Consider the following 19137-nt stretch of genomic DNA (forward strand, 5'->3'; position numbering starts at 1 on the left):
AAAAAAAAACTGGTGAGTCTTGTCACTGACGGGTCGCGCACAGTCACCTTCCGCGATTCGAGTTTCTAGGGGCTAGGATGCCCCGGAAAAAACAGGATTTGGTTTAAAAAAAAAACAATGGCCGCTTTGCGTGGCGTTGAGTGGGCGTCCCGGAACAAAAAAAAAACGAAAGGGCCCAAACACCCGCCCTGCCGTTTAGCACACTCCTTTGGGACCATAGATAAAGACAAGTATAGATAGCTCACTCCCTCGCACTTTGTTGGACCCGCGCTAACCTGCTGCCATCTATGAACGCAAAGGGTTGTTTGGGACTGACCATCGATGCCTTTTTTCTTTCCGACCGCTCCCCCGAAGTCCCCTTGGAACCCGACCTCGATCGAAGGGCGCGCGGGTAGTTCCAGGGTGCAAGCGAGTAATGGTCAGGACCGGCCGGAGGAAAAAAAATAAAAAATTTGCGATTCTTTCCCTCGGCACGTCATTAGATATCCTAAACGGTTTTTCAAATGAACTTTCATCAGATTTTTTAACACACATTTTTGGCGCTCTTTACCTCTAAAATCATCTTTAAAATCATTTGCACCAATTAAAGTTGGGTTGCATGGCCAAATTTTAGACATCTCTCTTGGCTTTTGATCTCCGTAAAATTTCGAAAAACTATCTGGATGCATTGTGAGGAAATTAACATTTTTCTATTTTAAATATTAGACTAGCAAGGAAGGTTCTTTGCGCTAACCTGGGGTTATTTTTCAACGTAATGCTAAACATAACTTTTTACAAAATGCTTCTTTCTAATAAAAACATCTTTCATTTTATAAAATTATAGAAATATTCAATTAAAGTCAAAAGGATTACTCTCTGAGCAGCCTTTTGTGAACGAACTTTCCAAACGTCTAAACAACCAAGAAGAGCGAGAATATCTGCTGCCAATTATATTTCAAACTACTTTTAGCTCCGTTTTATTTAGACTGCTGTTACTTCCAGGAAATTAATTTTTCCCCATTTTTGTGTGCTATAACGAGGAACGCTCAACGAAAAGTTTGACAGAGATGAGATTTCTGGTGCATTCAAGGATATATTTGTGATTATTTGAATGCAAAATAAGTATTCGATTTTTAGAATTAATAAAATCCGTTTATCAGCAAATATTTTAATATGTTAATAACACACATGCACAAGTTGATAGGAAAATTGTTGAACGTATTTGATGAGTAAAGTATCAAATTTCTCCCTTTGCTTCCGATTTACGAGGGTTTGAAATGGTGAAGATGCAACCGGTTTATAATCTACACATTTTTAATTTTGCCCCGAAATTTTTGGCAGTGCGTCAATTGATATTCTATCTGAACTACAAACAAAATCGGTTTTGTTTAGAAACAGATTTTTAGAAAGAGGTCTTGGATTCTAATGGGCTTTCACATTTTTCACTGTTATTGAGAGAAAACATTTACAGACTTTCCGTAATTATTATAAAGAATGGGTGAATGTATACGAGTTTTAAGTTTAATTTAATACTATAATGTAAAGATAAAGTACCTATTCATAAGTAACTTTACCTCTATTAGTCGAAAATCACAGGACGAAAAGCCCAGAGAGAATCAAAACATTGTCATGGCAAGTGGAATTCTAGATTTTCTAAAAAATGCCAGTTATATTCGGAACAATGGATATTCCAATATTGGAAAATAGAATTTCAATTCCGTTGTTGGCTAAACGCAACAAGGGAAGTACATAGCTAAATAAGAACTCATTTGATGATAAAAAAAATTTAATTGAAAACGGTTGTTTCAAATTGCACTACAAAGAGTACCTTTCTAAATAGCATACTTGTGGCAAACTATGTGATTATAACTCATACTCATAAAAAAATATTGATTTAAAGCTGTATTTTTTTACTATAATTTAATGGCAATTCATTAAATATATGCATTAAACATCATTCTGCAATATATTACCAATTGTTGAAATTGGAACCTCTAGGGGCGCCTGGTCTTTGACTGTTGAAATTAGAGTTAAAAGGTTGACGTGGCCGCTGCTGGTTCATATAATTGGTGTTTCCAAACTGATTTGGCGGAGGTCCTCTTTGAAATTGAGCAAAGCCCGGTCCACCTCTCGGTCTCATGTTCATGTGCATTGCCGAGGGAGATCCAACTGGTGCGGATCCCGGTCCGAATGTATTCATCGGTCTAACACCCGGCAGCCGAGCTGGAACTCCCGTTCCTGGGGCTTGTAGACTTCGAGATAGATCAAATCCCAGAGATTGAACGTCATTCATTTGTGAACTGGGCCTATTGATGGGCATATTATTGGGCGGTAGATAGTTATATCCGGGCCGATTAAATCTATTTCTAATAGAGACAAAAAATTATTAAAACTTAAACTAAATCAACATAAATATTCTTCTAGTGACAATTTCGAAAGCAACTTCTCGCAACAAATTCTTACCGATCTTGCCCAGAGGAATTGCCATCCTTTTCAACTGAAAATGTAGTACGATTGCGATCCTGCGTTGCTCTCTGCACATTGCTGACGATGTTCGCTAAACTATCCATATTGATGCTACTCAATGTCTTTGAAAATTCCGCAGAGGATGTGGAAATAGTAGTGCTTTTTGCAGACGCTGTATTATTACCAGATGACATGCCTAACATATTACCAGCAGCCGTCACTCCACTTAGAGTGCTCATCAGATTTGAAATTAATGCCTTAGCATCAGCCAAATTAGATTCTTTTTGTGCGCTACTAAATACTATGGAGTCTTCGACAATTTTTCGATTGTCCTCCATTTCTTTCTGCTTAATATTTTTAGACGCAGCCTTAACTACATCTGAAAGGTAAAGCAAAATTAGTACGAAATTTAAATAATAAAAACAACATTCAAACCTTCATAACTATAATCTTCATCTTCCGAGTCCAGATGAATATTTATGGATTTATCGTCATTTTTAGCTTTCACATTGGTATTGATGTCTCCCATGCGATTACAAAATGGGCTTGATTTTCTTTTTGGGCTGGGTTCAGTGTCCAAATCCACCACTTCAGATGGGTTAGATGATTTGTCGGCTAGAGTCACAAACTTTCTTAACCTGCAACATTATCTTCTCTAACTATTTATATATTTACTATGTAAAGTACAAAAGAAGTATAGTTCGGGATATAGAATACATGAGCGGCAATTGAGCAAAAAGCAATACATTCAGACGTTAGACAATTTTTGAGTAAATTGGGACTTTGTTTCGCCCAACCTACAAACTGAGCACATTTCGCGCAAAGCAACAGCTCGAAATCCATTAAATGCAATTTATGACCTATTGAATCACGCTTAATCAATCAGATATATTTATTTATTCAGTGTTAACGTGTAGTCGCAATGATTATTATATTAGGTCTACATATTTAAATAAAACGGTATTAGTATTTTATAGATTCTTGAAATAATCTGGGAATGAAATAAATACAGCCAACAAATCGATGGTTGAGAAAAATTAAAAATCTTACGCTATTGTTACGCAAACTGATACAAATCGCACAAAAAAGTTTCAAAAACTCGCAACTCTAAGACATATAATTTGTTTTTTTTTGTTGAATATTTGCGACGATATGTTTTGGATTTGATGCGTTTATTTCAGTTGTTCCTTACATTATTTTACATTAAATAAATTTAAATTTTTAAATAAGAGTCGGATTTTTCGCTATATGTATGTATACTCACTTACCTTTCAACCCTCTCTGGTTCATTCAATTCCAACTTCTTTAAATAATTGATTAAGTTCATTTGCTCTTCAGTCGATAAATCCTTGAAATTTTGCAGCAATGTTTGCAGGTCCGAGTCAGACAGATTTTCCATAGTGCTTGTCGTTGATTTTTCAGGCGTACTGGGCGACAAAGGTTCTGTCAAGCCATCTAAGGAAAATGGATCGTAGTTCTTAGATTTGGCATCACTAGTCGGACGATTAATTTTTTCACTTTTTGATTCAGAACTTGAGCCTGCCAGTTGCGACAGAAAATTTGCAGCCGTGATTGGTTTATTTGAGGCTTTAGACGCTTCTGCCATTCCAACCTACAAAGAAAGAGCGAAGTGGAACTAAAGTACGACCCAAATGGGCAATTACTTACCACAGCATTAATTAGTTGTTCTAATTCTGCCTGAGTTACGTCAGTTTTGCCTTGAGCTATTAGAGCATTCGCTAACTGTTTCGCTATAGCAGCTTTATCTACCGAGCCCACTCCCGGTACAGCAACTGCTCCTGGAACTGAGACAAAGTTGAAAACTAGAGCCCAAATACAATATTCATACCCTACCAGGCGCTGCTTGAGTTTTCTTACGCTGGCTGCCTAAATGAATTAAATTTGCGGTTTTTCGAATAGCCTTTTTAAATGCGCGCTCTTGCACTGGATCTACCAATCCCGCTAGTAGCTGACCTTTCAGCTTTTCTTTCACCTTTACATCAACATCAATTAATAATCCAGTAAAAGATGTATTTTCAATAACAATCGCCTACCGTTTCGAACATCACACAATTAATTTCATTATCCAGCAGTGTTTCACTACTGTTTGCTTCCTTCTTTTCCAAAGCTAATGCCTGCGCGAGTAAGTCAATGATTTTGGGACCCAGAGCTCCTAATCTCTCTTCTAAAGCAGTCAGCAACCTCAACACTGATACAATGTTGACCTGCTTCAAAAATTAATATTAATGAAAATAGATGTTATAAAATTCCCTCTCTTAAATTGGTTTGGGAGTATTTGAGAAAGTTAAAATATTTATATAGTCTTACCTCGCCGTCATCGGGTTCATTATCCGCATCTGCAAGCATGAAAGTGGCAGATCTCGAATCCCGCATCATGGATGAAGAGTAAAACTCATCCATAGGCATGCGGGGTGTAGCATACATCACTATAAAAGCAAATAATTTATTGGGAATGCTTATTTTGCTTACTGTAGACTCACTTTTTTCTCTTTCCCAGGGAAGTTCGGCGACTGTTCTAATGCGTTCTTTGGCCCTCATATCACGTTCAAAGGAACTCTCTCGAGTTGCCCGCTCCCGGCTTATCTCAGTTAAATGTTTGTCTAAATCCCTGTCTCTTACAAAGCTTTTGGGCGCTTTATAAGAGTCTCGCGACCTAAAATGGTAAATTATCAAATGATACAAAAATATCTATAAAAAACTGTACCTCGATCTCCTATCCCTTGAACGTCTGTCTAAAGATCTTCTATTTTTATCAGATGAGCGTCGTTCTGTTGATCGCCTACCCCTATCAGGCGATCGTCGGTCTGATCGCTTATTTCGTTCAGGGGACCTTCGGTCGAATGTTCGTTTTGTTCGACCTGGTGATCTGCGACTTCTCTCCGAAGAACGCCTTTTTTCCATGCTTCTTCTGTCATTTGATCTGGAGCGCATACTACGTCTTCTTCTATCAGCCGGTGATCGCGATAATCGTCTTCCTTTGGGGGATGGTGCTCTTGAGACCGATGAATCGCTTTCCCAAGGACTATGGGATCTATCTCTGTAAACAAACAGGAGTAATAGTTAAAACAACCCATTCCAAAATTTCCGCAACAAAAGGTCGGTTAGACAGTACCTATGTTGGTGCCTTGTTTGAACAGTAGTTAGTATTAAAAGTGCTCACTTGTTTGATTTCTTCGGAGAATCTTTGATGTCGTCCAGTACAATCACATCAGGATCAATATCAGGCAGCGCAGTCATTGGAGCATTCGGTGCTCGAGTTTCTTTAAGCGAGGACCCTTTTGAAACAACGGTGGCGGCGCCAATGCGAAAGCTAATAGGCTGAACTTCTTCTGGGAGTCCTAGAAATAATTATTCATTCAATCTAAGGAAAAAACAGCAAATAAGCAATCTGTTACCTAGGCGTTTTCTCAAACCGTCTTTCCGTCTTTTTAATTCCTCATTGGAAAGTTCTTTCATTCGTTTTCCCCAAAACACAATCCATTCTGGCTTGAAATCGTACTTGGAAGCATCTTTGCCTTCAGCTTGAAGTTCTTTGTATCTGGAAATCGTTTGCTTGTTTTTATACATTTTTGTGATTTATATTCGAGTAATTGCAATGCACTTTCACGAATCTGTATTGCATGTAGACGATAAATAATACGATAGCATACAGTTGTAACTCAAATGAATTTAAGATATTGAAAATGATGACTACTTATTAGACATATATAGCGATTATGAGTAATATTACCTCTTATTCCAAAACAATTTCCATTCGTCATTATATTTCGGGTGTTTTTCTGGGTTCTTTTCGTGCTGTTTGAGAGTTTTGGAAATGTCATTTTCTATTGCCTTGGAGAGTTTATGAAATTCTTCGACTTTCTGCAGTTTTTCTTTCTCTCGATTCTTTCTGCGTTCATCATCATCTGCCCTTTTATGCCTTGGAGAAAGCGAGACACGCCTGGAAGCCGAACGACGTCTTGGAGATGATGATCGCCGCCTTGGAGATGGCGAACGACGCCGAAACGACCTAAAATGCGATGAATTAAATTTTATTAGCAACTTGGGCTACGGTATGTACGAGTGTATAGGTCGTTATGTGGTTGAGCTAATTTTAAGCAAATATTACCTCTCTTTTATTCTTGAATCGAAAGATCGTTTGGTATCTCTAGGAGGTGAACGGTTTCGAGCCAAATGTTTGACGTTCGCTTTTGTTTTATCTTCATCACTGGATATGCTTGATACGCTAGACAGACTTCGACGACGAGATACACCAGTAGGCTTCTTTGATTGGACCAAAGGTGTGCGCATTTTTTTGACCGGATTTGCAACAACAGGAGGTGATGGACTACGCTTGATTGTTTGCTTAACAGGCTCAGTGAAGGTTTTTTCCCCAAAACTTGTCGCATTCGCTTTCACTGCGCGCGCCTCTTCTACTGCGGATTGAATATTGTGTTATTGTAATGCCAGGAAACTTGACAAGTTTAATAATATTTTTAAATAACATGAATTTTATCAGGCTTTCATTATATATTTTATAATATCTCCAAATAACTATAATTCGCTAATCATCACAGCTGCTGCTGAGCTGGCTAGGAAAACTAATGAGATTTATCGAATTTAATAAAAATAACATTTTGATTCATTCACAAAAACTAAAGCAATAAAGTAGGATTTTGAACTTGAACTTACCTTCAAATGTCTTGGTTAAGTGCTCGTGCACAACTAGTTCAACAAATGTTTTACCAGGTTGCTCATAGAAATGAGGCCCTTTCGATATCTTGGACAAATAAAACATGCGTTCATTTTTAAACTTATCCTGATCAATGCAAAAGGGTTTTAAACGACCGAAGGTCTTTTCAATAGCTTCGGCTATTTTTTGCAATACAATTTGCCAGTTTCTTTTATACTGTTTCGTCATGTAAGGAGCAAGACTTCGATAGCAACTTGGAAAATGTTTCTGCAAATACTGCAACGAATGAAAACAAATTTTAAGTAGAATACATTCTTGGATTTTCTTGTGATTCTTTTGAATAGAAAAATAATCTACTTACCTGCGAAATATGATTGTAACTAGCCAGATGTGTTAATACCGTTCTTGGGTCGCCTTTTTTATCACACAAAATGCATAAATAGCTCGGCTCTTTGGAGATATCATAGTCGGACATCTCAATGAGATATTCCAGAGCAACTAAAGGTCCAACTTTGAAACCATCGAGACGATCCTACAACAGATGCCTCATCAACTTCAATTCATAAGAAAACTACCAAGTCTAGATGATTTAAAAATGTTACCTGAATTTGTGCTTTGCGCGTAACTTCGCCTTCAAATCCAGGAGGCAACGGCTCACCTACAGCAAGTTCTAGCTGTGGAGTTTCTTCGCTTTCCATTGGAATAACTTCTTTAAAATCTCTATTTCCAGGACGGTTTAGTGCTGCAGTCATGTTTATGGAATGTCTTCGTCCCAATTCATGTTGGTATACTCTACCCATAATAGGACATTCGCATATCTACAAAATCCAATACAATAAATTAAAGTAATACACGCATTTTATGTTTATATGAAATAGTTTATAGATTAAACAAAACACACTTGCCAGTAAAGAAAATCGAAAAAATCATCAAATGTAAAATTAGATTTGAAGATCCTTTCTGTGTATTTTGCTTCGTATTTCTTTAATTAATAAACTTTTATTTAACATTGTTTAATTTTTCGCTTTGCCTCCTTGAAATTTGTCGTATTGCAAACATTATTGATTGATGAAGTGATCTTATTATCATAATACTCACCCTACAGAACCAATGTTCACCTCCATTGACATAGGTAAGCTCAAAAACATTATCGAGCTGTCCATTTTTGAGAACTGCTTTTATTTTCAACAGTCGGTCGTTCTCAGTCTCCTATAAATGAAAATCAATTGAAGTGACTGCTAATCATGTATACTTATTTCTTATATTAAACTTGAACCTCTTATAATTTTAATTTATCAACCACTTTTTAAGCACACTAGTGTAGCCCGCGGAAAAGTTTTATTTGGAATATTTTATGACTATGAGGTGAACAGATTGACATCAAATGAAGTCAATTATTCCAACTCATTTAAATACAAATTCAATTTGTTATAAGAGAAGTATACTTATATCTACAGTGCATATTTCGAGAAAGAAGCTCCGTTCAAAGTTTCCTCTGAATACATTTTTGATGTATTCAATAATACCTTTCAATTATGTATTAATAATTGCTGATGACTTTTGTAGATTCACTATAACCGATTGATTAGATCTTTTGTGAATGAAAGAACCCGATTTTGCAAAAGAAAACAAAAAACCGATTACATTGCAATTTGAATTGAAGAAACCGATTGCCAGTAGCTTTTAGGAGTTTTTCAATTTCAGAAATTCTTCGTCAATATTGTCCCAAATGACTGAAGAAATTTTTAACAAAACTGTTAAAAATTTAAACAAATGTAATACTTTGTACATATTACCGCATCGCGTATCGCGACAAGTAAATATTTAAGAAGTTCTTGTATATCCACTTGCAAAGTTGTATTGAACACAATACAACCTAAAAGCCTCAGTTGATAGAAAAGACCATTCAAATTTGAATGATCTCACGCCGACTGCAAACACACATTCACTTTTCATTTTTTGGCACTAAACAACAAAAGGAGCAAACTGTAGAGCTTGAACTGCAGGCCCAATTTTAGCTGAGATCAAATTCAAGTAAATTGAAGTTAAAATTCACCGCACATTTTTCTTGAAACTATCGTTAAGATGGCTTGTAGATTTTATCTACCCTTACTCAGATTATCAAATTGTGTGAGTAGTAGTGAAGTTATAATAAATGACACATATTGGGAAATCATAATTAATTAACGTTTCACAATAAAGATATGAAAAACTGATATTGAAGTTTCTTGGTGACCGTGATGATAATTAGTGGTAAATGTTGCTTTGTGTTTGGGTTGATCGGTCAATCTAGTCGCAAAAAAAACGACTATTATTGTAGGGCCAAAGTTTTGGATATATTTAAGCCATCATATGGGCTCAATAATTTAGTGTATTTCTACCGTAGAATAATGGCCAGAGCATGCAACAGAGGCACGTGTAATGTGCACTGGCGCCGATGATGGCATAAATAAAGTCGAAACGTTGGCGCAAGAAAAATAGTCGTTTGTTTCTGCCGATTGACCGATCAACCCAAATACAGAAAGCAACATCTATTATGATGTAAAGTAAGTACAGCGTCAATAGTTATCCAAGCTGCATAATTTCTTCTCTTACTAAAAGCACACTTTAACTTACTTGATAGAAATTGAATTTCTATGCTTCTTTATATTTGTTCGAAAATTAGCGTTTTAAAATAAAATATTTTTCGCATCAATTTTCCCGCTTACTTTAAATGGGACACCCCAAAATATGATTTAGGTTCAACTAGTGAAAATCGAATTCTTGTCTAACGAATATTATAACATAGAATCTCTAAAATCAATCGGTTTCGGATAATTGCAATTTGATACTGATGTTTTAACGGAAAATATTTTTATAAGAAATCCAGGAGACCGGCATTATGGCTTTATTATGGAATGTATTATTTCACAATATATCTTATTGAAACTGAATTAATCACTAATTAAATAAGATGTTTTATTAAGAAAACAATTATGATATGATTTTTTGGAGCACCCTGTATAGTTGAAGTAACTTTAAAACTTCTAAACCTTCTAAAGTGTAAAAACTGGCGGCACTTAATTTTATATAAACAATCAATTGCATTCCTGAGCGGATTTGTTTATCTTTGGCTGGGAGAGTAATATTTCATCCAAACGAGTTTGAACATGAAATTTGCTTGCGAAAATATTGCAATATGAATTGGAATTCTCTACAACTGTCTGTACTATTATCAACAAAGGAGACAAAAAATGTATTAAACGGCAAAGGGACGGTCAAGCAAATGATTATATCATTATGTTAGTACTGCGAGGTGCGTTAGGAATCGTAGTGAGTTCGGGGCGTAAAGCGTTGAAAATGTGAATAAAGATTTGTTCCAAACAACGAACGAAATACATTTCCAGTCTTATCGAGTCTTGCAATTGTGTTTATAACTGGAATATCACGCCTCGCAAATATCGGACAATATTTGCATTTGAGCACGAAAAAGTGAGACTGTAGTGTTTGTGTGTTTATTGAAGATGCTCCAGCGGAGGAGGGGGCGCGAACTTGCAGAAGCTGGTAAGAAATGACTCGAATCTATAAGAAATTGATAGAGATCTAATTTCCAACTTTTACGAAAAATCTGAAAACATGAAATATTCCCGAAACAGTGAAAGATATGTGAAGAATCCAAAAATTTATTATTATACGGGATGTTGTTTCATTCAAAATAAGAAACTTGTTATTACCCACTGATACTGTAACTGAACTGTAACGACCTACTTTAAATTGTCGCATTTAGATTCATTTTCAAATCTATGCTAATTTTGCGTAAAAACTGTTTCACAACTCGTTGTTGATTTTGAAAATTATAACCGCATTAAGAATATCTACTTACACTTTTCTTGAAAAAACAAATTAATAATTTCAAATTGTTCTGTGTAGAGATATGTTTAGTATTTAGGAAAAAGATTAAAATTAGTTTAAAAAATTAAAAAAGGAAAAAAAAATCTGTTTAAACGTGAAATAATTTCTCATACTTGCGAGCCTTTATTCTCCTATAAAGTTGCGTTAGCTTACAACCAACCAGTACATTAACTTCTTAGTTTGCACATACTTTAGTGGTATTTATTATTCAGTGTTACAAGCACTTTATGATTGAAAAATGACTTTAAAACCGTACACTAAACAACTTTCCAATTTGTTCACATATTGGCAAAAACATAAAAATTAAATAATTTCTAGGAAAAAGAGAACGAATAAAAATGTTCTGAGAATCTGATAAGTAAGTCAATATCAATACTTACCTAACAATTATATACAAATTTAACTAAAAGAAAGTACAACCACAATCATCAAATTAGTACCAATGTATAATTACCTTTTTATTCAGGGACTTAAAATTGACCACTTCATCTTCTGTGCCCGGTGCCGCAGGCTCCATTTTTCAAGATAAACTTGAAATATTTAAAAAAATTAATATCTGTAATAGAAACACTAGTTAGGGCCGACTAGCTGTTAAAGTCAGATCACATCTCGCGAAGTATCTTTCGTATTCTGTAACTTACCGTAGGCTTAAATGGGGTTTAGTTACCTGTAATACAGAGGTAGGTATCTGAAGAATTCGAATTTGCCGCCACATTCACAACACAACATGGCAACTTTTATGTTACAAAACGTAACCAGAACTGTTTGATAGGTAATTGGTAATAAATCCAGTAGAAAAAATCCCATGATTTAATATAAGGGAAAGCTGCATAAACTACCGAGAAGTCTGTGTTCCTTGTGGGAACCGAGAAATTACCATTTCTTACCTTGATAACTTGTTCGAAAGCTTAGGGAATCTTTTCATCGGTGAAACAAACACAACCTTTCGCGTTTAGGCTATTATATTCTATTCAGTGTAAAACAGTTGTGTACCTGGTTTTGATGATTCTACGTCCAATATATTCTTCCACTCACAAAAGGAATTGGCTCTTATTAAAAACTTCCTTTAGCTTGAAAAAACAGAAGTCACAGACATTTCATTGGTTAATCATTGACAGAAAGGTCGTGCACTGATTTGTCCACAAAATATTCCCCCAGGGGGGATGTTCTGTGGATTTGTCTTTATCTATGGCAGAGACAAATAGTCACACAACTTGTCTCTGTCTATGGTGCTTTGTTTAGTTTCTCACTTGCACATATACTGATAATGGTTAAGCTCCTTATATTTGACATCGTCGCATAGGCCAGAGCTTCAAGCTCTACATGTTAAAATCTGTTTCATCATCACTTTATTCAATTGTATGAAGCTATTTGAAATCAAATTACGGAATGTAATTATATTTTTTTATTTAAACAGTAGTAGATGCAACTGACTACTTAACCCTAATTCAACAGGGCCCCCGCATCCTTGTCAACAATCCACTGGAGATTTCCAGATGTAGGTTGAACCCTGGTTGCTGGCAAATCCTCCTTATCCACATGGATGCGCTTAATCATTTCAGCCTTTTCCTTTCCAGACACTGCAAACGCACATACCCGAGCAGCGTTTATAACGGGAAAAGTTAATGTTATTCGACTAGGAGGCGGTTTTGGAGAATCCGTGATTGGAGCCACCCATTTGGCCGTCTCATTTAGTAAAGCATGTCCAGGAAACAGAGAGCAGGTGTGCCCGTCGGGGCCCATGCCCAGCAGCAGTAGATCAAATCGGGGCAAAGGAGATAGAGGTATGTATTTCTTGATTTTTGCGGCATATTCTTCAGCGGCTTCGGCAGCAGAAACGCCTTGTTTAACAGTGACAAACTGGTCCTCCTTAAGGCTTACGGCTTCTGTGTCAATTAATTGCTTCTTGTAGACCCCAAACGTAGAGTCGGGATCAGCCACAGGCACTAGTCGTTCATCGCAAAAAAATATCTTCCACTTACTAAAATCGGTTGAAATCTTCGTCAAACCTGTGGCTAAGAAGGAAACAAGCGAACCCCCTGATACTCCAATGTTAAACACCCCGTTTCGTTCAATGCTTTCTGTAGCAGTTGCTTCTATTAACTTGGACAATGCCACTATAACTTCATTTTTATTTTCTACCACTGTTACGCCCATCCTGTTTGATGGTCCACACACTAAATAAAGTTACTAAACACTGCTGAACACACTAAAGAAAGTTACTAGTTAAGTGTCCGGTTTATCTCCTATAGTGATATCGGCGTACCGTATCAGGACAAGGACAAATTATAAATTACAAACTCATTCTGACCTTGAACCGTTATTAGAACCCAATGGAAACGCACCAAACCACTCAAACTATGGTTGAGGTATTATGGAAATAAAACTTTTATTTGATAAAAGTAGAGGAACTCTGTTTTATTGATTTGTAACAGATTTTCCGATTTTAGCCTGTTAGTAACTCGATTTCTGAATACTTTCCAGTAAATAAGTTCTAAGTTGTTGAAGAAAACAACAAAAAAATAACAACATGTTTCTTGCAACAGTAAACTGATAAAAGTAAGTAAATCTCAATACTTAAAGATTATGTGAAAAAACATCTAAAACAAAGACTACCACAATAATCAAATAATGTATAATTAATTTATATTTAGGTGATTAAAGGGGTAGGTAGTTTGATGCTGTTTTCCATCGAAATAGAATTTTACTTGCAAAGTGACTTGTAGAGAAAGCTCAATGGGACTGAACGTATGCTTGTTCGATTAGAAACATATGCAGATCGTAACGTCCTTAACACATCAGCGGGTACATTCTTAAGTTTGTCTACCATGACATGATGATATAATTTTAAAGGGTTGACAAAAAAAAAACCTTTTTAAAAACACTTCAATTCCTTACATGTCTTTATAAGAAATAGTCAATATATCACTGGTTCGAAGGATGCCTTTTGGAATCACTGCAGGAGAATTGGAAGGTTGTAGGTTTTCTACAAACACATTCTCGAATGGCAAATCGAATGCCCTTATTTGTGCTGATACTTCCGTATTGTTATGCATAGTGATATTACTCGGTTTAACTGCAATTAGTAATTTCGGAAGCGTTATTTTTGCTTCTGTTGCAACACTTGGACTTACCCGGCAAAGATGCAACAAGAAACAAAAACCTTTCTCTTAAAAATGCAGCTGCATCCTTTTCTTCGCACGACAGTTCTTTATGAATTTGCTCGGTTACAGGCATGTTTTCTTCGTCCTCGTCTTTATCTATGGTTTTCTTAAGGGTTGAKGAAAAGACAACACGCAGCAAAAGCAACCATTTATCTTAGGTTAGGTAACGGCAGGTGGGACAACCCCAAACAGAAAACGAAAAATAAATTACTCAATTTACGCTCACTTCATTGCTATATACAAACTATTCACTACTCAAAAATGTAATTTATATGTTGAATCCTAGATCCCTCATACACTTTTTATGGGCTTCTATGAGATCTTTGCAGTTTTCTTCTCCGTTTTCGATTATGCTAAAAGGCAATGGTTCGTTATAATGGACATACCGAACTGCAGTAGACTTACCATTGATCTCGGACTTTCTTCGTTTCCGGGCAGGCACAGCAGGGTTTCAGCTTCTTAGGGGGTTCAGAGGGATTTACTGTAGCAGCGGACGATACTACTTCAGCCGCTTGCACTTTTTCCCCTACGTTGCCCATATCTAAACTTTTAATCGTGAAAGTTTATGAATAGCCCCAAATGTAAACTTACCTATACGAATTAATAACGTGGAAAAATCTTTATTTTTAAATGGAACTTTTGCTTTGGCACTTGGACTGACTTTAAGTCTAACCTCAACTTTTCCATAGAGAAAGTAGCTCTTCTTAACAAGTCACAAGCCAAAGACTTTGCTCGTTAGCGTGGTGACGTCAGCTGTATTCAAACAATTCTAAACAGTGTGTGTGTTCACTCCAAAGATAATAAACCYACTAGAAATTATTCTACCTTAACACAAGAGATAGATATTTTCTTTCTCTAAAATYCACATTTATTTCGCACTATAAAACATGGTAAAGTTGCACAMTTTTATAAGGAAACTTATTTCCACAGGGAGACTCGCAATATTGAAGGGAGTGATTTCTTAGGTCATTTTATATAAAAATCTGCTAGCAAAAGAGTGAATTGTTTTCAAGATACATTAAAAAAATACGCCTCTTTTAACGAAATGTGATAACGTTGTTTACAGTATCAAGCAGCTAACTTGACCGCAACTAGATTAAGGAAATTAAGCATAGAAGTTTTAGATAGGGACATTTTACCCAATTTATTAATAGAARTATGTACGCTGCTATTAAATTCGAATRATTTTTTGAAGGAACTTACCTAAAAATATAGCATTTTYGTATCTTGATTTTGGAAAGGAGATAAAAAATTTMAACTATTTTTTCGATGTTGTCAATCTACTAGTAGTAGATAAACTAAACTAAACGTAGTAGTAATGTAACATGGGAGGAATAGCATTATATTAGGTTTCTTCTTCTTCATATTCAAAGTAACTGTTAATATATCCGTACGTATAAACGGAAAATATGGTCGAGGAAGTAGTATCAAGATTCTTTATTCTCCCAATTGGACATTCGAACTTATCTTCGAAAACTCGAAACTAAAGTTAATAGCAAAATTTCACCATTAAAAATATTTTTTGAAGCGTTTCTTTTGTTGACACTTAATGAGAATTACTTTAAATAAAATGTAATTTTAGTCTAATGAATAACAAAGTAAATAAAAAATAAACATTTAACTCGAAAAAATTGCATGAATTTAAAACGATGCGCAATTGCAATTGAACGGAAAAGAAACTTTATTTTTAGTTACTTTCAGAAATGCGACAAAAACTTTTAAGAGATTTACTAATAGATTTCATAACTTTTGCTTCCTCTGGGCTAATCTTATGTTTCTTTTTCTTGTTTTTCTTTTTCTTCGACAGTTCCGGAGTTTCAATAGACTTCCGTTTGTTGCTCAAATCCACTTTCTCTTCCAGGCGTTTGCGTTTTTTCGATGTACAATGTTTTTCTACTTGCATTGCGTGGTCTTCGGTTTTAGTAGAGACGCTTTCCAAAAATTTGCTTGCTGTGGAACACAGTTTTGCTTCCATTCTGCGTTTTTCAAAGAATTTTCTTTTTTGGGTTGACATATCCATTCTGCTGGTTTCCTCAAACGCTCTGTCATGGTCCACATTCACCTCATTGTTATTGTTTAGCAAATCTTTCTCAATTCCTTCATCCGAACCACTATTGTCATCCCTCACAGGTACAACTTTGCTATCTGGTTCCGTGTAAATTTTGGTTACAGTTTCGTAAAATGTAACACTCTTTCGTTTCTTTGATTTTTTGGAAGTGGAAATCTGAGAAGTGGATGGGGTATCATCTTTGCCTGCCAGGGATGTAATCTTTCCCTCACATTGCTTGTGCTTTTCTAGTTTCTTTAATTTCCTGTCAGCTTTACTGCAGCTATCCTCAGATAAGGAAATTTTTTTCATTTTTTTGAGCAGCATCTTTTCTTGTTTTTCGATTCTTAATAGTTTTCCAGTTAGGTTTAAACCATGTCGAGCACCTACAATAAAGAATAACCAGGTTACCCTGTAACACTCAACATTCTTAGTAATGCTACCTTTATGAACAGTTCTTCCTTCACAAGAAGCAAACAGTTCTTCATCAGTCATTCCTTGGTAAGATTTTAAAGGCTCAGTCTCTAATATAGGAACATTGTAATGTTCAGTGCCATTTTCGGTGAGTCTTTCCGTTTTTATGAATGATCCATAGAGCAAGCTTGTTTTATTCTTTAAGTTTTGTACTGAGTATGTTTTCGTTGATATTTCGAAATCTTTGTCTTTTGATTTCTTTCTCATCTCATTACCAGTCTGAAAATTATTGAACAATACTTTATTATAATTTCATTTAATGCGATGATACCAACAAATAAATCAATTTCTTGGTTGGGAATTCCTCTTTACGAAATTGAATATACATGGTGATTTAAAATTCGGGTAATTCCTTTTAACGCCTAACTAGGGTTAATTTGGAGCTTCTCTAACATCTCAATGGCAACTTAAATGAAAAAATAAATTTGGAAAGTTTAAATTCTTAGTGGGTGTTATGGTGACGATTTAATAGTTGAAAAACAGATTTATATATGGTGCAAATTTAAAATTTCTGATTTATATTTGTGAGATTTTTTTGTACTCTCTACAAACCCAAACAAGATCTACAGACGAATGACGCCAATTCCCGCAAATTTCTCAATTTTTTAATTACAATTATTTTTTAAACTATTTTTTCTGTACTTCGGAAACACCGCCAGGCAACACCTCCAGAGGAATGACAATTTGAATTTTGAACCATCCTGTATATTAATTAAGTTTGTACATGTTTCTCAAGACTAAGCTGTGGTCGTTGTCCTTGTCTCCGATAATTAAACTAAACGAAATCATAACATTAAAGATCGCCTTATAAACTGGCCTGTTCCATCGGAATAAAATTTATACTTGGTGCGACAATTTGGTTCATAAGTGTATTTCAAACAGTAGTGTGTCTCGCAGAGGTTCTTAATGGTTTTTAAAGTTTACGAAAGACATGCATATTTTAAATTTCGTATTATGAATTCAATAACAAAAAGTAATGCCGAATTTAATGTTTAATTTGAACTTTCGAATATATTTATCGTAATTTAGAACAATTTTTAAATTTATATGTTTGAACTACACATGAATTTCTGTTTGCATTCAATCTCGAACAATATTAAATGAGAGCCTAAGATGTTTTTACTAAGCAAGCAAGCAGCACCAATAAAAACTTAGGTTATGGGCTTCAGAAGTGTGTTATTATTGGGAAAAAACTTTGGGTTTTTCGACGATTTCAACTCAAAGGGCAATCACCAACACAAACAGCGACTTCATAAATAGAGCAAAATATGGTATATCTAAAACTTTTCTCTCCATGCATTCTTTTTTAATGAACGTGTGTTTGGGGTCACGTGCCGGGGGCGCTTGCATGAACTTCATAAAGTACAAACTTACTTCAATGTTGTTATTAGCACTGTTGTAGGCTCTTTCCCACCAACAATGGGTAAATTGTTCTGCAGCATCATGACCTATACCAGCATTATCAAACTTCAATTTCGGTTTAATTGCTTGAGAAATTCCATTTTCGGCACGTCCCAATCCTTTCCCTAATAGCAGAGTTTGGTTTGGATTAGTTATAAATTAAATTGTGTAAAACATGCCTATATGAACAGTCAGATAATTAAGGTACCTTCGTTCCATCCATATTTTTCGAGTTGTTGCCTCGCAAAATCCATTCATTGGCCTTGACCAAATGTATAATTAACGTAAGTTTCGAATTATTGTGCTTATCGGATAATACAGAATGTGTAAGTAAAACACAGTAACACATGTAATCACAGCACGCATGTAATTAATAGATAAAGACAAGTATGAACGTCAATATCGTCAATGCCACCTGCCACTTTGAAACTTCTTTTGATAGAAATTTTCGGCAGCATTGCCAAGTCACTTTGTAGGCCTATTTGAAAGAATAGTTGAATTTATTGTATTTGGGATAATTATTTTGAAATTCACTGGTAAAGACTTGATCAACCCCACAGAACATACCCCCAGGGGGGATATTTTGTGATCAACCCATTAAGGTAATTGTTACGATCAGGGGCTTTTCGRCCGTTTTTGGGTCACGATAATAAAAKGGTACTCACATTGTAGTTTATCGTTTACAACTCWYTTCATTTGAAAGAAAAAAATGCCGTTTTTGGTCCGAGTTTCGTTTTTAGACCGGYWGAAGTTTTCTTATGGAATTTCTGCCCATGAATGACGGTTTGCCCGCATTGCCTCATTAAAACTGAATTCAAATTTGTTATTGTAAACAATTATTAATTGGCAAGAAAACAGCAAGAAACTATCAATATTAGAGATACGATTTTACAGAACTAATAAAAATGTCCAGAATAAAGGGTTAGTGCACCAACTAAAAAAAACTGTTGATTCCATCACAAAATAACAAGTTTTTGTTGATTTTGTACCCAGACATTCAAGAATTCAGCTTGCTTAAAGCG

At 35.4% G+C, this 19137-nt stretch overlaps 3 protein-coding genes and 1 long non-coding RNA gene across 10 annotated transcripts; all 4 read right to left on the reverse strand.

Annotated features, from left to right (window-relative positions):
- Positions 1 to 1747: 1747 nt before the first annotated feature.
- LOC109538966 (uncharacterized protein CG7065) lies at positions 1748 to 12187 on the reverse strand. Of its 7 annotated transcripts, none has more exons than XM_019906439.2 (20): positions 11917 to 12181; positions 11484 to 11585; positions 8237 to 8347; positions 7741 to 7956; positions 7500 to 7670; positions 7138 to 7414; positions 6575 to 6881; positions 6197 to 6475; positions 5862 to 6004; positions 5627 to 5804; positions 5171 to 5503; positions 4947 to 5119; positions 4774 to 4892; positions 4500 to 4673; positions 4300 to 4438; positions 4114 to 4250; positions 3714 to 4057; positions 2881 to 3083; positions 2443 to 2824; positions 1748 to 2345 (listed from the first exon to the last, which is right to left on the reverse strand). In XM_019906439.2, the coding sequence occupies exons 2-20, from the start codon at positions 11544 to 11546 to the stop codon at positions 1949 to 1951; spliced, it is 4146 nt and encodes a 1381-aa protein (XP_019761998.2). In that variant the 5' UTR covers positions 11547 to 11585; positions 11917 to 12181; the 3' UTR covers positions 1748 to 1948. The 7 variants fall into 7 exon arrangements, with proteins under 7 accessions (XP_019761998.2, XP_048520054.1, XP_019761996.2 ...); XM_048664097.1 differs by having other exon boundaries at positions 11697 to 12181; XM_019906437.2 differs by having other exon boundaries at positions 11671 to 12181.
- A 234-nt stretch (positions 12188 to 12421) lies between these two features.
- Positions 12422 to 13360, reverse strand: LOC109538969 (6-phosphogluconolactonase). Its single transcript, XM_019906442.2, has one exon. It carries the CDS (start codon positions 13184 to 13186, stop codon positions 12473 to 12475), a length of 714 nt encoding a protein of 237 aa, XP_019762001.2. The 5' UTR covers positions 13187 to 13360; the 3' UTR covers positions 12422 to 12472.
- Positions 13361 to 13901: 541 nt separating this feature from the next.
- Positions 13902 to 14459, reverse strand: LOC109538970. The gene is made up of 2 exons (XR_007280952.1): positions 14164 to 14459; positions 13902 to 14105 (listed from the first exon to the last, which is right to left on the reverse strand). It is a non-coding gene; the product is annotated as an uncharacterized LOC109538970 (long non-coding RNA).
- Positions 14460 to 15615: 1156 nt separating this feature from the next.
- LOC109538968 (G patch domain-containing protein 4) lies at positions 15616 to 18511 on the reverse strand. Its single transcript, XM_019906441.2, has 4 exons — positions 18324 to 18511; positions 18089 to 18240; positions 16684 to 16933; positions 15616 to 16626 (listed from the first exon to the last, which is right to left on the reverse strand). Exons 1-4 carry the CDS (start codon positions 18367 to 18369, stop codon positions 15881 to 15883), a joined length of 1194 nt encoding a protein of 397 aa, XP_019762000.2. The 5' UTR covers positions 18370 to 18511; the 3' UTR covers positions 15616 to 15880.
- Positions 18512 to 19137: the final 626 nt, after the last annotated feature.

Source organism: Dendroctonus ponderosae, unplaced genomic scaffold (assembly GCF_020466585.1).
Source record: "Dendroctonus ponderosae isolate FM_Combo_2020 unplaced genomic scaffold, Dpon_F_20191213v2 Dpon_F_20191213_2, whole genome shotgun sequence".
In the NCBI taxonomy this organism is placed as follows: Eukaryota; Metazoa; Arthropoda; class Insecta; order Coleoptera; family Curculionidae; genus Dendroctonus; species Dendroctonus ponderosae.

Bases quoted from the DNA above. Each gene is read 5' to 3' on its own strand.
- LOC109538966 (XM_019906439.2), bottom strand. From the start codon at position 11,546: ATGGAGCCTGCGGCACCGGGCACAGAAGATGAAGTGGTCAATTTTAAG. The intron at 4,439-4,499 runs GTAGGCGATTGT...GTTGATGTAAAG, and splicing joins ATTGTGTGATGTTCGAAACG to GTGAAAGAAAAGCTGAAAGG. The intron at 2,346-2,442 runs GTAAGAATTTGT...TGTCTCTATTAG, and splicing joins AATTCCTCTGGGCAAGATCG to AAATAGATTTAATCGGCCCG.
- LOC109538968 (XM_019906441.2), bottom strand. From the start codon at position 18,369: ATGGATTTTGCGAGGCAACAACTCGAAAAATATGGATGGAACGAAG. The intron at 16,934-18,088 runs GTAAGTTTGTAC...AATAATTTTCAG, and splicing joins GTGCTAATAACAACATTGAA to ACTGGTAATGAGATGAGAAA. The intron at 16,627-16,683 runs GTAGCATTACTA...TCTTTATTGTAG, and splicing joins AGGAAGAACTGTTCATAAAG to GTGCTCGACATGGTTTAAAC.
- LOC109538969 (XM_019906442.2), bottom strand. From the start codon at position 13,186: ATGGGCGTAACAGTGGTAGAAAATAAAAATGAAGTTATAGTGGCATTG.